The sequence below is a fragment of the Dromaius novaehollandiae genome, chromosome 6 (genome assembly GCF_036370855.1).
Source record: "Dromaius novaehollandiae isolate bDroNov1 chromosome 6, bDroNov1.hap1, whole genome shotgun sequence".
Taxonomy (NCBI): domain Eukaryota; kingdom Metazoa; phylum Chordata; class Aves; order Casuariiformes; family Dromaiidae; genus Dromaius; species Dromaius novaehollandiae.
Genome location: NC_088103.1, coordinates 31884888 through 31900082, shown reverse-complemented (window position 1 = coordinate 31900082; position 15195 = coordinate 31884888). Strand labels below are relative to the sequence as shown.

The window sequence follows — 15195 nt, the reverse complement described above, 5'->3', positions numbered from 1 at the left end:
CTGAGCAGGTCCCAGCAGGGAGAGCAGGGCTCAGAGGGGCAAAGTCGCCCCCGCTGTGTGCAGGGAGTGGGTACGATCATTATCTTGGACTGCTATGGGGCGATTGGCAGCGGGAGAGAGTTCAACAGCCCGAAGGCAGCTGAAAATGCCCTGCTGTCTGTTGATAGCCACAGCTGCAGGGTGTTTCTAGACTTGGGGGACCTGGTGCTCCTCCACCTCCCTGCCACTTGCTCCCTTGCCCCAGAGGGCAGTGATCACCCAAGAGCCCCCGGCGCCCTGCCCGCAGGCGGGCGAGCTCTGCACGGCAGGCTGGCTGCCTTCGCAGCCTTCCCCCGCGGACCTAGAAATCCAGCCGCTCAGCTGCTCTGGCAGCGATCTTCACTGGGACACCCCGACGCTCACCCAAGAGCCCATCGCTGCTGCGGCAAGCGGCAGACAGCCAAGATTTGCCATTGCACCGGATACACCAGGAGAGAGGCTCCCTGGGCTGACGGGTGCTGCAGGTGCTGGCCAGTGAGCACCCGTCGAGGAGCTCCTCCTGCCACTGTCCCCCACCGCGAGCAACGGGCTCCTTGGGGTACCCAGGGCCATGCTCAAGAGCCACCTCCCTGCTGGCCTTCACATAGCTCCACGCTGCCTCCCCTAACCCCTGACAAGAGTTTCTTTAGCTGCCTCTTCCCCCGCACAGCATCCCCTATCTACACCTGAGTAGGGGGTGCAGGTACCTCCCTACCTGCCCTCCACACGCCTGGGTCGCAGTCTGCCGTCCTGCCCCCGTTTCCTGGAAAGAGCAGGGGTAAAACCAGGGGGTCCCTGTGTGTAGTCTCTAAAGCAAACAGTGCAAGCTGGTGGTCAGAGCAGGGCAGAGGGCCTCCTGCCCCAGCATGGCAAATGCCTGCGCTGGAGTGCCAGCTCCCATCCTCCTCATTTATGCCCTCTTTCAACAGAAAAAAAAAAAGAGGTCTGAAAAGTCCTATTTTTGAAGAACTATTTTTTGCAGAGACAACCAGAAAAAAAGAATATTACATGTATATAAAGATAGTAATAGCCACATATTCTATGTATATAAAGATAGTAATACCCATTTTAACACCTCCTCCCAGTTAAACTCCATCCCACGGCATCCCTGCCTGTCAGTCAGTCTTGGAGTAACAAGCGTTCAGGAGTAGGAACTGCATTGCACCCATCTTAGATCAGCTAACTAGAAACGGTGCTGGAGGTGCCAGTTTCTCCAAGCACTTGTAGGAAAGCAAGGAAAAATAGTTAAGGCTGCGGAAGGGCATAGCAAGCAGGAGTCTGACAGAGCAGCTGCCCTCTGGAAGCTGAAGGGAGTAAAAGGTAGAAGTCGGTGTGGGGACAGGGTGCAGGGACAGCACATTTTGGGATGAGGGGACCCAAGTTTGGTGGTTTGCTGGAGGAGATGGTGTTGCAGCTGTTTAACAGGAGGTTGTTCACTCAGTGGTGGGCAGCAGGAGGACCACACACCTATGTGAGAGATGGTGGCTCTCAGATGAACTGAAGGCCGGGTGGCCTTTTGCCTGCTGGAGCAAGGGTAACAGTGTAAAGGAGAGACTAAAGCGAGCGAAGCACTGCACTAGGTTTGCCTTCAAAGCATCCGTGTCCAGCAGTGGTGGATACCCTGGCAGCTTGCGCAGCGATAGAGGGGTCAGCGTGATAATGTTATCTGTATGAAAAGCCGTGCCTGGTGGCATTTTGGAGCGGTGACATCCCACGCGGTGGTGGGAAACCCTTGCGTCGCTCACGTCACCGCACCGGGGTTGCTAAGTTCCCGTGGAGCTGCTCTCCACACAGCTCTCAGCAACCAAGGCGACGCAAAAGCGGTGGGCGGATTTCCAGCGCTAGCTGGTGTTACTTGGCAGCTAGAGAGCACTAGATAGGACTACGGTAAAACAGCACAAGCCCTGTGCATGGTCTCTCCCCTCCCCGATCTCCTCCTATGCTCTGCCTTCAGTGGCCTGTGACAGCCACTGGCAGAATCGGAGCTACAGTGCTGCCAAGGGACACGAGAAAACACTCTTTTTCCCCATGGAGACAAGGCAACACTGATGGATGAAAGGAACAAGAAAAAGAAATGGAGGAATGCTATATCCTAATATGGAGCCACGAACACTTGGGGTGGGTAGAGAGAGCATCTAAAGCATTACTAGGTTTGGAGAATTAGTCAGCATTACCTGTAACACAAGGATAGAGGCATCTCATTATCAGGTTGCAGGTTTAAAGCAAACAAAAGGAACTACGGCTGCAAACAATGCACAATGAAATTACCTTGTAAAGGCTGAAAGTTAAATGGGTACAAAAGGGGATAAGATGAATTCATAGAGAATTAGGCCATCTACAGCTGTTAATTACACAGGTCCAGATGCAATCACTTGATCACAATTTTCCTAAGCTACTAATTGCTGTAAGAGAAGGATCACGCCCTTTCCCAGCGTACCCACATGAATAACCACCTGCAGCCAGAGACAACTGCCAAAGCATGGGATGTCTGATCTGACCTTGCATGGTTCTTTCTACATTCTAGGAAAGCAACATGCTAATGAAGTTTAAAGCTAATAGTAAACTAAGACATGTTAAAAAACACAGATGAAGACAGAAACAAACAATATAGGGCTTTAGCTCCTAGAAACAGTGCAGGAAGTAAACAAAGACTTAATTTGGAAAATGCAGCTAATACATCTGGGACAAATCATCCATCCCCCCAGATGTTCAAAGATGGAAAGACCTTGAGGCAGTAAGAGAAAAGAGAGCAAGAGCAGGAATGTGCAGTGCCACAGCAGCGGGAGTGAGAGGAATGTGAATGCAAGCCCAGGGCTCCCCCCATATCATGCTTGCTTGCTAAGGCGGCAGGTCACAGGCAGGAAGATGATTCCTTCAGAGCTGACATTGGAAAGACTCCACCTGGTGCTTTAGTTTTAATTCTGACCATATTGTTACAAGAGGAAGACTGGAAAATCTGAGGAACGTTCAAGTTCAGAGCCATAAAAATGAGCATAGTTGGGGAGTGTGCTTTAAAGACACACACACAAAATATGTTTGCCTTGGCTAAGCTACAGCTGTGCAAGCATGCAGAGCCACATGGACGTATGTCCCTGGGCCCAAGGGATGGAGGCCCCACGTCCTTCTGTTTTTGGTGGGGCTGTAGCCCTGGCATGAAGCAAGGGGTGCTGGTTGTGGGTGAGGGAGTAAGAGGGGGAAAGAGGACCTCAGTCTTTCAGTGGCATGGCTGTAGAGAACGGGGATGCACAAGATGCCTCAGCAGACGTTCCCAGGGAGGTCAGGATGAAACTCAAAGGAGATGCGATTTGGACATTAGCAGCCTTCCTAGGAGTGAGACTGCCCCCAGGAGGTGCCCAGACCAAGAAGGGGCACACAGTGCCTCTCCTTGCCAGGAGGGGATGCTGCCCATCCACCAGGAATTTAAAATCTGATGGAGAGGACAGCAGGAAACTGGCAAGAGAGGAAATCCTGCCTCAAGACTTTTTCATTCTATATGCCAAAAGCTCCACTCCACCGTTGGCAACTTCCCACCCTACGGAAAACAGTGAGAAAACTTTGCTGGCATCAGTTCAGAAGTCTTTATTGTGATAAGGATACAGAGATTTATGCGTGCATCAAAACAAACTAAGATCTGTTCCATCAGGGCTGAGCCGCCGAGAGGAAGCACGCAGCCCAAGTGACAGGAGGCACGGGGGGCTGTCCTCAGCGTGCTTCCCTTTGGCCCCTGGCGCTGGCACCACCGGCAGCCCCAGCATCCCAGAACAAGCTGTTCAGCCCTGGTACACAGCGAGCAGCCCTCAGAGCCAGTGTCCCCCCACCAGCGTGGAGTGCTGGGGCAGACGGGAGGGGCACAGGTCCGGAGAAAGGCTGGGGAGCCCCGTCCAGCACCCACCTTACCCAAAAGCATCTCACTGCTCCCAACAGCAAACTCCAGCAATCCAGGTGGTTTTACTGTGCTTTGCAATGGGGGCGTAGAGAAATCGGAAAGGCTGGCTAGGTGGGGAGGAGGGTGCATAGTTCCTCATGTGGGCACTGGCTGCTTTCTACAAAATGTGTGGGAGAGCTGGAGGCACCCAGGCTTTCTCTTCTTCCCCCTCAAAATCTCAGCCCCACTTATGGTTTTGCCTCAGCCCTCCCCCGGGTGAAAGGGAGAAGGCAGCAAGCTTGTGGAAGTCACCAGGCCCAGCCTCAGGCTGCTCCTGCAAAGCTGTCAAGTCCCACTTGGAGAACATTCCCAAAAAGACATCCAAGCCAGAAGCCAGAGACATTGGGGCTTCACCCCCATCAAGAAACTCATCCCAAGTCTCTGCAGGTTCTCACAGGGCCTCCTGCCACGAGACATGCAGATGGGAGAGACCAGGGAAGTCCAAGTGGTCTAGATTCTAGACAACCCAGAGGACTTGGTTGACATATAAATATCTGCAAGATGAGAACACATGGTGTTAAAGGACTTCTTGATCTAGAAGAACAAAACTGTACCAGAGCCAATGGCTGGAAATTAAAGCCAGAAGCTATTAAATCAGAAATAAGGCACAAATAGTTACCAGTGAGGCAGATCAACTGCATTAACAAGAAAAGTGATGCTATCTTACCGTTTTCTGACATATCTGGAAAAATCCACTCCCTATCTTTTATGGTCTTCACGTACAGAGCAGATGGCTCTGAGTCAACACCCACATCACATGCAGTAAAGAAGTGACTTTTTATTAAACTGGACACTTAGACTCTTTGGCCCAGGATCTGGGCCAACCTCCCTAGACACAGCAAGTCCTGCAATTGCAGAGAAGGTTTCAGGGAAGCAAAATCATACCCTTTGCCAGGAGGGTTCAAGTACAGCCAGTGATACAAAGGGGTCTAGCTATGGCAGGATGCCTTCAGTCAGCCAGTCCTGGAGCCTCAACCATTTCAAATGAGTTTTAAAACACACCTCTGGCATCTCCTTAGGAAAGATTGTCTCAAATTTGGCCTTTAACGATAAGATTTAAGAAACACAGTAATTTATATTTGCATTTATCTCAGTTTGGGGCCTTTGGGGTGCACTTAAGTCACATTTGCAAGGTGCAGGTTTCTGGGATTTTGTTTGTTTGTTTTGAAACTGGACAGAGAGGGAAGGTGGGAGGGGAAAAAATGAAGATAACAGCTGATCACCTGACTCTAGAATCTAGGGCTAACAATAGCATGGTACTTGCAGCAAAAATACAAAATGCTGGTAAAGCTGTTCTCTCAGATTATGTATTTGACCTTTTTTTCCTTTGGCATAAGCCCTTCCTGGGGACCAGGAGAGCAGACAGGCACAAGCTTTCTCTCCACACCAGTTTCCACAGGGAGTTTCTGCATTAGTCTCAGAAATTTCCCGATGGATCTGCCAGTTCCAGCATCACAGGCAAAACTAACTAGCACTGGCAGCTGCCGGCTCCGAGGTGAGGTCTCAGGAGCGGAATTACCACTCTGCAGCTTTCCCACATTGTTCGGGCAGCAAGAAGGACCTGTATGCTGGCAAGAGGAACTTTTCCAGGGGTACACGCTCTGCTTGTGGAGGTTCCTTAAATAAGGAAGGTGGCACAGGACAGGGGATGGGTTGCAAGGAGGGCTGGAGCTCTGTCTCAGAAGGGCAAAGCAGCTCTGAATCACACTTGCTTCCTACATTCCTTCCAGCCATAGCCAAAAAATACCATTAATCTCTCCTCTATATGTCTTTGCTGAAAACAACAGAAGACTCCAGTTCTAGATGAATCCCAAGGTCTCAGTATATTTGCAGATAAAACAAAAACTGGTAAATAGATAAACAGCATGGGAAAAGATCGTTTGCAGGTTGATCTGGATCACTTGCTTAGGGCAATATTCTTTGAATAGCATACATTTCAGTACAGCCACGTGGAAGGCAGAATATGTCAGGTTAAAAGATAATAATGCATACTGCAAGACAGTGACTGTTCTGGAATGCTATGGCAGGGGAAAAAGGTGTGGTTGCAGTAGTTAAATTGAACAAAACAGCCCCCTTGAAACATTCTCTTAAGAGAGCAGATCTGACCCTGAGCTACATGAAGAGAGGACAGACCCTTAACAAATGCTATTACCTTTATATACACTATTACAGAGTCTACTGCCACTCACTGCTGCAAACTTTGGTATCCAAACTTCAAAAAGATATCAAAAATTTCAAAAAAAGTTGAATCAAGAGCTACAAGTGAGGTCAGGACAAAGCATTTTACAGACTGAAGGTCAATCTATTTAATACGATACGATGACTTGAAATCACCAACAAGAAAATAAAAAGGGGATTCTGATAGCAAAGAGTCTTTTTGAAATGGGCAGAACAAGATCCAACAGCAGCTGAAGCCAACCAACTCAGAGCAGAAATAAGACACAGATTTTTGGAAGAACAGTGAACTGCCCATACATCTTACCATAAGACAGGATAGATTTTTCCCTTGCTTTTAAGTCCTTCAATAAGTTAAGCTCCTACTTCTAAACATGAAGCAGAAGTGGCTGGGGGACTTGCTCTGGTCTGCACTGCACAGAGGAACAACCCAGGTGAGCACGAAAGACCCAAGCTCTGACTGTGTTTGCTGAAAGGAGAAAGGTTTATCTTGACTGCATGTTCTCCCCCTGACCCTTCTGCAGCTTTGCTTGGGGAAACAGGTGAAGGTCTTTGTTTGCCATTCCTTTTCCCCCCCACAATAACTGCTTTCTTTGGGCCTCTAGCAGATACAGATTATTAGGAGGAGGAGAAGACATTTCTTGGGAGGTAAACAGGCACCAGCGGTTTCTGAGCACTATAAAAATGGATTTCCAACTTATCTATTCTCTTTTTGTTGGACCAGAGACCAGAAAAAATGGAAGTGGTGCATAAACCCAATCAGTGGCATCCCCCTACTTGAGTGCTAGAAGATGGGTCGCAGTATGTGGACTTACAGGCTGTAGGTCTTATGAGATGTTAAGTCTAAGCTAAGTAGTAAGGAAAGGGGAATTTTCACTCATTTTGCTGATGCAAAGAGTTAACTGATCTGCAAGTTTTTGTGCTGGTTAACTGCTGCCAGATGTCCTTCTTTAAAGGAATGTGACCTAACAAACATATTCCCTGAATCAGAGGCTGATGTATGATCAGCACAGTAAGACAGGATTGCTTTTGTGGGAATACAACTTTAGGCATGCCAATGGGACCAGAGTCCCTGTAGCATGTGCTAGCTACTGGTCCAGGATCCTTGGCCAGTATGAGCCAGTCCTACAAAAGTCAGAAATGCCTGGCTGGGAACTCATGTCTTGATGTGTACAATTGTCCTAGGGACATGGGAATGGCTCAGTATAACAGCAAGCCTGCTTTGGTCCAGCAACAGCATCAGGAAGACATGGGAAAGGCTTCTTGCCACATGCAAAAGGAGCAGACACCAGCCTGAGCCCAGCTGACTGGTGACCACCAGTACACTGTTTCCCCATCCTTCTTGTGCCAGAGCAGCACTGAGGAGCACAGCCAGCCTCCAGGGGGTCAGCTGGGTATCGTACCCAGCTGGTGGAGCTGCGAGGGCTAAGGGCACAGGGAGGCAAGCCGGAGGCATGCTCATGCCATTTCGGTCCTGGAAGGGCTCTAGGGAACTGCTTGAGTGGAGGAGCCGCTGGATCACCCGATGTGTGATTGCTTCCAAGAGCCCAGTGGCATGTGTGACCCTGAGATTACACTTGCAGGAGCACCAGCTCCCAAAGATTGCTGCTGCTCTTATCTTTATACTGCTGTGAGCAAGGCAAAAAAACAACAAGCAGCAAAGTTTCAGTCAATGAAAGTACAACCCATTCAAGAAGGGGATGCCAGCTTGTCTGTCCTTGGTAGGGCATGGTGGCAAGCCTGGTGTCCCAACATCTGTCAGTGCAAGTGAGAGTCAGAAGAAATCAATGCCCTTGTACACAGTCAGTAGCTTCAGTGAGAGGCAAGAGGGGCTCTGCAGCACAAGGCCAGCTCTGCAGGGGAGCTCCTAGCCCTGCTCAGTTGGATTACCACAGCCCCTCTTCCCCCCATGGCGCTTCCTACACAATCCCCTTCTGCAGGCACTTGGGCTTGTGGAAGAGCAGCCAGGCAAGCAGGAGCACAGACACCAGCACTAGGGAACAGAGCACCATCAGCCCCACGTAGCTGCCATGGGAAAGAGGGGGGGCGGCAGGCTCCTCTGCAGGGATCATGTTGGTCAGGTTCAGCATATAGCCCAGGGTCCAGCCTGCATCACTGCTGCCAATCTGAAACAGGAGAGGAGCAGGATCAGTACCAGAAAAGCAAGGGCCACCCACAGCATTGCCAGGGCAGTGGCACCTCCTGCAGAAGGGTCAGGACCCACAGCAGACGCTGCAGAGAGTTACAGGGGCAGAGCACTCCCACCCCAAGAAACACACCTTCCCAAGGAAGTGGATTCTTTGCCAGTTCTCTTCAGTGAATTCATAGCCATTTTGCAGGAGAGAGAGTATGTAGGTCCCAGAGAAGCAATATTCACTCAGATACTTTTCTTTTATTTGATGATATGCTAGCTTCACCTAGGTAGAGAGAAGTCAGTTAAGCCCCGTTTTCCCACAGTGTTGGCTTGCATCTGAGTATTCACTGGAGGTGCTAGGGGGATCTTCCTATTCACACCTGAGAAGTTACCACCAACCCTTTAGTCCTACAGGAAAGTATCAGCAGCACTTGCCACAGGGGCCCTCTACCCTGTCGCAGAGAAGTGGCTCCAGCTGCTGTTGCGAGCATTACTCACCTCCTGCCAAGGCCGGGCACAGAAGCTCTGAATAGCACTGGCCACTTTGTCCAGAGCAACAGGGCTTTTTTCATTTGTCAGGTTCAAAAAGTTCATCACAAAGTAGAAAGCAGAGAAAGCCTGAAGGAGAAAGAACATTTTAACCTGACTGGGCTGCAGCACCAGCAGCACAATGGAAATTCCACAGGGGAAAGCAGCTTTTTTTGAAGAGATGCAGAAATACAATACACACAGACACACAAAAAAAAGGTACATTTTCAAGAGCAATGTCATTTCCAGATACACTGCTCAGAGCTGATGACAGTTAAGGACCCCAAAAAGGGGGGGGGTGCGGGGAGGAACTTCACTAACCACAGCATCCTGAAGCACTTCGGTAAACCCCTCTCCTCTACGCGTTGGTGCCATTGTGGCATCCGGTGAATGCTACTGGCCATGGCAACTGCAATCCCATTTTGAGAGCTGCTGAGATGAACGTGCAGCCAATATCGCTACAAACTGCAGAAACAACAGTCTGAAAGGACTGTACACAATCCCAGCTGATAATTCAAAGTCCAAATAACCCTTCTCTGACCATGGCCAACAGCTGATGTGTAGGAATGAGTTTATGAAGAAAGCAAGTGAGCGTTAACACTTCACCCAGCTATTCTCACAGCCTCTGAAGGCCTGCAGCTCTAGGACAGGCCTTCAGTGTAATGGCGTCAAGCATGATGTGCGTTCAGAGTGTGCGCTGTCTCTTCACCATGTCTGGGAAGCAGACAGAGGAGCTGATGGATCCGTTTCAGTAAAGCTCACACACTTCTGGCTGAATTTCAGATCAGGTACCACTTTTGTCCTCATGAGACAAAGCTTGCAGGAGCAGCGTTATCAGTGCCCACAGCAAGCTCTCCTGCCTTTGGTGCTGGCCATTGGGAAGGACTCTCTGAAAAATAAGTCAGTGAACGGAGCAAACCAAGGAGATGCCTAGAGATGATTGCTTAAAATGAGAACACTGCAGTACTGCTAGGCTGATATTGCTAGTCAGGTAGCCCGTATAAGCTCTGTCCTCACAGTAAGTGCAGTGCTACTTTCGAAGTTACATGTCCAAAAAGCCATCTTGTAAATGACTCCCTGCCCCAGCCATGGAGAATACACTCTAGCATTACTCTGAATTTCTGCTCTTTGATATTCTAAGTTATAGAGAGAGTTGAAGAATTCACAGACTCACCCCAAAATCCCCCTGTAATGGAGGTAGGTATATACCGTTGAAGGAGCAACTGGAGTAAGGACAGTTGGTTTTGTTAAACAGATACTGGATGTTTCTTCGGCACTTTTGATAATCTCCCTCTCCCTGTATGTACAGCTGGCTGAAAGGAAGTTGCTTTTTCTCAGCTGATGTACAAGGGTTTCTGAAGAGGTCACTTATATTTACAGTCCTCTGATACCCCTGGTGAAAGCATGGATCGAGGAGCCTGCCATTCTCAGTGGTCTGAAAGAAAGACAAACTCAAGCAATCACCTTCCACCCTAGAGTAACATGCTGGGAAACAGCCCTTGGATGGGTGGCCACAAGGCCCTCATCACCACACATCACACCAAGATACACGTCAGATCAAAGCGGCAAGGATGGTTTTAAGGCATTAGCTGCAATTTGAGAAATGTGGGTACTGCTTCTTATTTTAACACAGCCTCCCTATAGGACCTTGGGCAAATTACTTTCAGCCATACTTTCTGAAGTTGCTGTGGATTTGGGATTCTCAGAGATGGTGGAAAAACCACCAGCCCTGCATACTTCAGTTAAGCACAGTTCTCTTGCCATCCCATGCCCAAGAACCATAGCACCTCAAATCGGTACTTTTGAAAGTCTTGGCTGTTATCTCCCTGAGCTTTTGCTCCACTCTTTATGGAGGTTTCCCAAATGCAGTCTAAAGGATGAGACATTTAGCTGGGATGCAGCAACTTGTGCAACAGCAGTATGTCACAGCTGGGGGGCCAGGATCTCCACCTGCAACCACAGGTATACTTGCCTGTAGGTCCCTGGCCAGTTTCTGCCGCAGAGCCTGGTCTTTCCCATAGCAGAGGAAGCTGTGTGTGTACACTTTGTAGTCTTTGCCATAGAGACGGAAATGCAGCCAGCTCTCTGGGGACTCATAAGGAATTTCATCTGGTACAAAGGTAATCTGAGTTGAAGCTCCTCCAAGGTCCAGTGCTCCCGATGTCTCACTTACAGATTTCAGGATATGCAGAAATTTTGTCCATCCAGACTTTAAAAAAAATTACAAATTAGATGCATCAGGCCTGGGAAGGATATATTTTAGAGAAAAAGAATCAGGGATAAGGCCAAAGATCTAGGAGGAGAGAAGCAGCAGCACAGAACACAGGAAAGAAATGCCATGGCAGGGGGGATTATGATGTGAGGTGGAGCAAGACAGAAGAACAAGATGCAGGCTCAGAAAAACAGATGGATTGTGTCCGAGTGTTCACAGGAGGATTAAGAACATGTAATCTAATACAAGTGTTATGTGAAAAAACAGTCAGCTTACTATTTTAGCTCCCCCAAATTTATAAGCTCTATAGCAGAGAGTCATTGTCAAATACCAAGAAGTTTTTAGTGGAACTTTGCAGATATTTACCCAGGCACAGAAATATTTTAGAACAGGAAGTGAGGAGGATGCTATAGCCATGGGAAAGATGTTGGTGTTTTATTTCAGTGCTTTAAGCCTGACTACACTTGTACATCCTGACACCAGTTAGTAAGGCTGAGTGGATAGATTATATTTCACAATAACTGCTGAGGCAAGATGTACAAACTCCTGATCTCTGCTAAATGGTTTAAAAAAGAAGCCAATGCTTACAACACCATCTTGCAAGGCATAGTTTACAAATTGTTGTAAGCCAATGATTCAAATATGGACTTGCTATTGATACAGTACCTGCTTGAAACTGCCCAGCAGGTAGTTAATGGTGATCCATCCATAGGCTCCTTCTTCCTGACCACTGATGATTCTGGCACCCTGGAAGTTGAAGGGAGCTGAGCGTAGTGTCTTCTCTACTGAGGACAAGACTTTGTCAGCTGCACTTTTATCCTCCAAGCTGGATGAACGGAAGAAAGGACTGAGTGACTCTGGCTGACAGCTCTCTGCAACCTAGGGGCTTTACTCTGAGCAGGCAGACTGCAAATCTCCACCAAAAGTTAATTATAACAGAACAGTAGTTCATAGGGGTACATCCAGCTATAACTGATTTCATTCCACTCTGGGTCACATCTCAGTAGCACAGCCACCACCAGCCCTGGTGCTTACAGACCCTGCAGCTGAGAGTAGGAACTGGAGCAGAGACCAGAGCTCCCCAGCTCTCCCAGAGCACATGCTGAAGAGGGGATCACACCATGGATACTACTCCCGATATTCACCATCGCCCTTACAGAGGAAAACCATGCCACTTGGTACCCCAGGGGAGTTTCCACTGGCAATATGCACATTAGATTAGCTCTCTACCCCAGTCAGGAAACAGGTCTGGGGCACTTCCACGAAAATCCCCTATCCTAGTTAAAGAAGGACATATGATTATAAAGTTACCTTGGTTCCCATCAGGGCTAAGTTATGTGGGGAGTTGCAAGATCTCTTACTGGACTAACTGATACAGTTGCAGAAAGCAGATACATTCTTGGGCACAAAAATCCCAGACCAGTCTAGTATTAGGCCTGTGGGTGACGTCTGAGCATCCCCTCAATACACCAGCTTGGAGATAACTACTGTCCTGGCATCTCTGCATAGCATGTGGGTGCCAGCAAAAGGGGAAAATGGGAGGAGATAGAAAGGGATCTGCTGGGCAAGCAGGGGAAGGCACAGGGAGACTCCGGTAAGATGAGACAGGCTGGGCCTGGAGAGGGCAGGGGAAGCAGAGGGTAAGGGGCAAAGTGTGAACTTGCAGCATTTCAAAGGTCTTCACCCAGAGCTTCACCCAGCAACAAGGCTCTGTTTCACAAGGTCTCAGACAGTGCTGTGCCTTTCTGAGGACTGAACGGGTCCCTGCCAGGGCCAGGGTGGCCCCAGCAGTCCACCAAGAGGCACCCTCAGAGCATCCACTGGGGCCCCATGCTCGGTGCTGCAGAGGGTCATGGCCACAAGTCCTGCAGTACCTGAGAAGCCGCATGCCAGCGGTTGCGCCGAGGTAGACAGGTGTCTCTGGGTGCTGGTTTGGGGGAATCACCTCCTCAGCTCTCCGTAAGCACTGCATCAGAGAGGGGCCTGCCTTCTCTGTGGCATGGGAATAGCCTGAGATCCCAGGGCCTGGGGAAGAAGAAAAACACAGGACATTTCATTTCGTGGTTTCCGAGCATAACCCGAGTCCTGTCATGAGCCCTGTATGTTATAACTCATCACTATCAGAGGCAGCAACATCAGGTTCAACCATCACATTTTTCTAGGCTTAGCCAAAGATTTATCTCACAAACCTCTCACACAATAAATTCACAAAACAGGAAAGCCTGCCCCCATCATTTCTCTCCCCTCCTAAGGGCTTCTACAAATGCTACAGCATCAACCCTTTCTCTAACCAAACGTGTGACTGGCAGCAATTCCCATTCTGCTGTGCCAGTCAGGGCCCTGCTGCCTGGGTGCCTGCAATGGCAGGCAAGAGCTGCAAGGAAGCCCCGCGCACCTGGGGTCTGTACTTGTCTGCGCAGAGCGGGCAGGAAACTAGTGATAAGGGCTTCAATGAGACACATTTTATACCTTCTTTTAGGCCTTCCTAAAGAATACAATATCCACATAGCAATTAAGTATAATAAAAAAATAAACCATTTCCTAAGCAAAAGCAAGTTGAGCAACCATGGCCACCAAGCACAATGCCTGGCTTGCACAGAGGCCTTAACAGAGGGCAAACCCAGCCTAGAGGAGGGGAAGTGCATTCTTTGGAATAATTCTTTCCAAAAAGCACTTCTATGCATCTCAAAAGAAGGGAAAAATGGAACCAACTTTCCTCTCAGGAAGGGCAGGCACATACAGCTCCCAGGGGGAAGCAATAGGAGATGCATTAGCTCACAGATGTAACGCTGTTTTCACTATTAGTCTCTTCCTCCAAGTTTCTACTCCCCCAGCCTTTTAGGCTGCCTTATCTGTTCTTCCTCCCATGCCCCTTCCACAGCTCCCTCTTCTCCTCTTACCTTCAACTTTACACACCTCCACCTGCTGCACCACTCCAGTATCATTCTCCTTCTCTGCTGGCCAGTCATACACATACAGGTTAGTGTGAGATGACCCCGCATCCAGCACAATCCCATACTGTGGACAAAACAGATCCACCACTGTATCTGAGCTGTTGAACTGGACACATGCACATGCTGGTCCCCACATACAGGGGTGGGACCAGAAAAAACTGCATATCTGATGGCTGTAGGAACATGCTGTCTCATTAGTTTTATCAGCAGCACTTCAGTTCAAAGTTTCCATCCAAAGGATGAGAGCACAAACAAGCAGCAAAACTGGGACTGAGAATTTAACAGACAAACCCCTGGGAAGATGCATCTTTTTGCTAGGGAGTTGTAAAAGGCGATGCTTGAGGTGCACAGAGTCAGAAAGAGAGATTAGCCAGATCCAGCAAGGGCAGAGAGGTGCCTTGAAGCATGTGGGCCCCTATCTCCTCTGCTTTGCTTCTTTTCCTATAAGCACCCCACCCCACAATACCTTAATATTCTTCGGAAGTGGCTTGTTTTGGGTCACTGCTACAGCAATTAAAGCAATTGCAGCCAAAGTAGACAGAAGTCCCAGGAAGAGCAGAATCTTTCTTGTCCAAGACATCTTTGGTTTGGTACCTGTGACTACAGCAAAAAAAAAAAAAAAAAAAAAAAAAAAAAAAAAAAAAAAAAAAAAAAAAAAAAAGGCTGTTAGTATCCATCTTACCTCACCCCAAAGGTCTTCGGGCATGCTCCCGCAGTCCCCTTCCGTTCTGCAGCATCTGTGCCCACGCTGAGCACCACTGCTCTGTATCTACGCTGAGTTGGCATAGTGGTAGCAGCACTAATTTGTAAGCTGGGTCCCATCCACCTTTGCCCACCCCTGCACTGGTCTCCTGCTCCACACTGTCATGTGGCGTTTCATGCTCTCCCACAGATCTACCCTCTTGGGCCATGCCGCACTTCCATGGGCTGCCTTGCGATCGGTGACGATGAAGGAGAACTTGAAGACGTAGCTTGTGGTTAACCAGTCCTTGAAATGACTGCATGTGACTGAGCAACAGTATAGCAAAAGCATCGGTATGGGGCAAGCACCAGCTTCTACTGTGGCTCTGCCCTTGGTTCAATAATCACTAAGATGCTGAAAGAACATTACACGCTGCTGACATATAAACAGCATAGTCTTTCGGAGCCAAATGCTTTCACTCCTATGACAGTTCATCATAGCATACTTTGTGCTTCAGAATTTTACAGCGTTTGTAAGAACTTGCATCATCCTCATTGCTGATAACGT

The 15195-nt window shown here is 48.8% G+C and overlaps 1 protein-coding gene across 4 annotated transcripts in view; it reads right to left on the bottom strand.

The window, feature by feature from the left end:
- Positions 1-957: 957 nt before the first annotated feature.
- ENTPD1 (ectonucleoside triphosphate diphosphohydrolase 1) overlaps positions 958-15195 on the bottom strand; it is a 43779-nt gene continuing 29541 nt past the window's right edge. For all 4 annotated transcript variants that reach the window (XM_064514073.1, XM_026111142.2, XM_026111144.2 and 1 more), the window contains exons 2-10: positions 14413-14546; positions 13893-14010; positions 12867-13017; positions 11659-11818; positions 10753-10989; positions 9955-10215; positions 8751-8870; positions 8398-8535; positions 958-8244 (exon numbers count right to left, since the gene is read on the bottom strand). In XM_064514073.1, the coding sequence (XP_064370143.1) occupies positions 8038-8244; positions 8398-8535; positions 8751-8870; positions 9955-10215; positions 10753-10989; positions 11659-11818; positions 12867-13017; positions 13893-14010; positions 14413-14546 (1526 nt within the window). In that variant the 3' untranslated portion in view covers positions 958-8037. The remainder of the gene's footprint in view (positions 8245-8397; positions 8536-8750; positions 8871-9954; positions 10216-10752; positions 10990-11658; positions 11819-12866; positions 13018-13892; positions 14011-14412; positions 14547-15195) is intronic.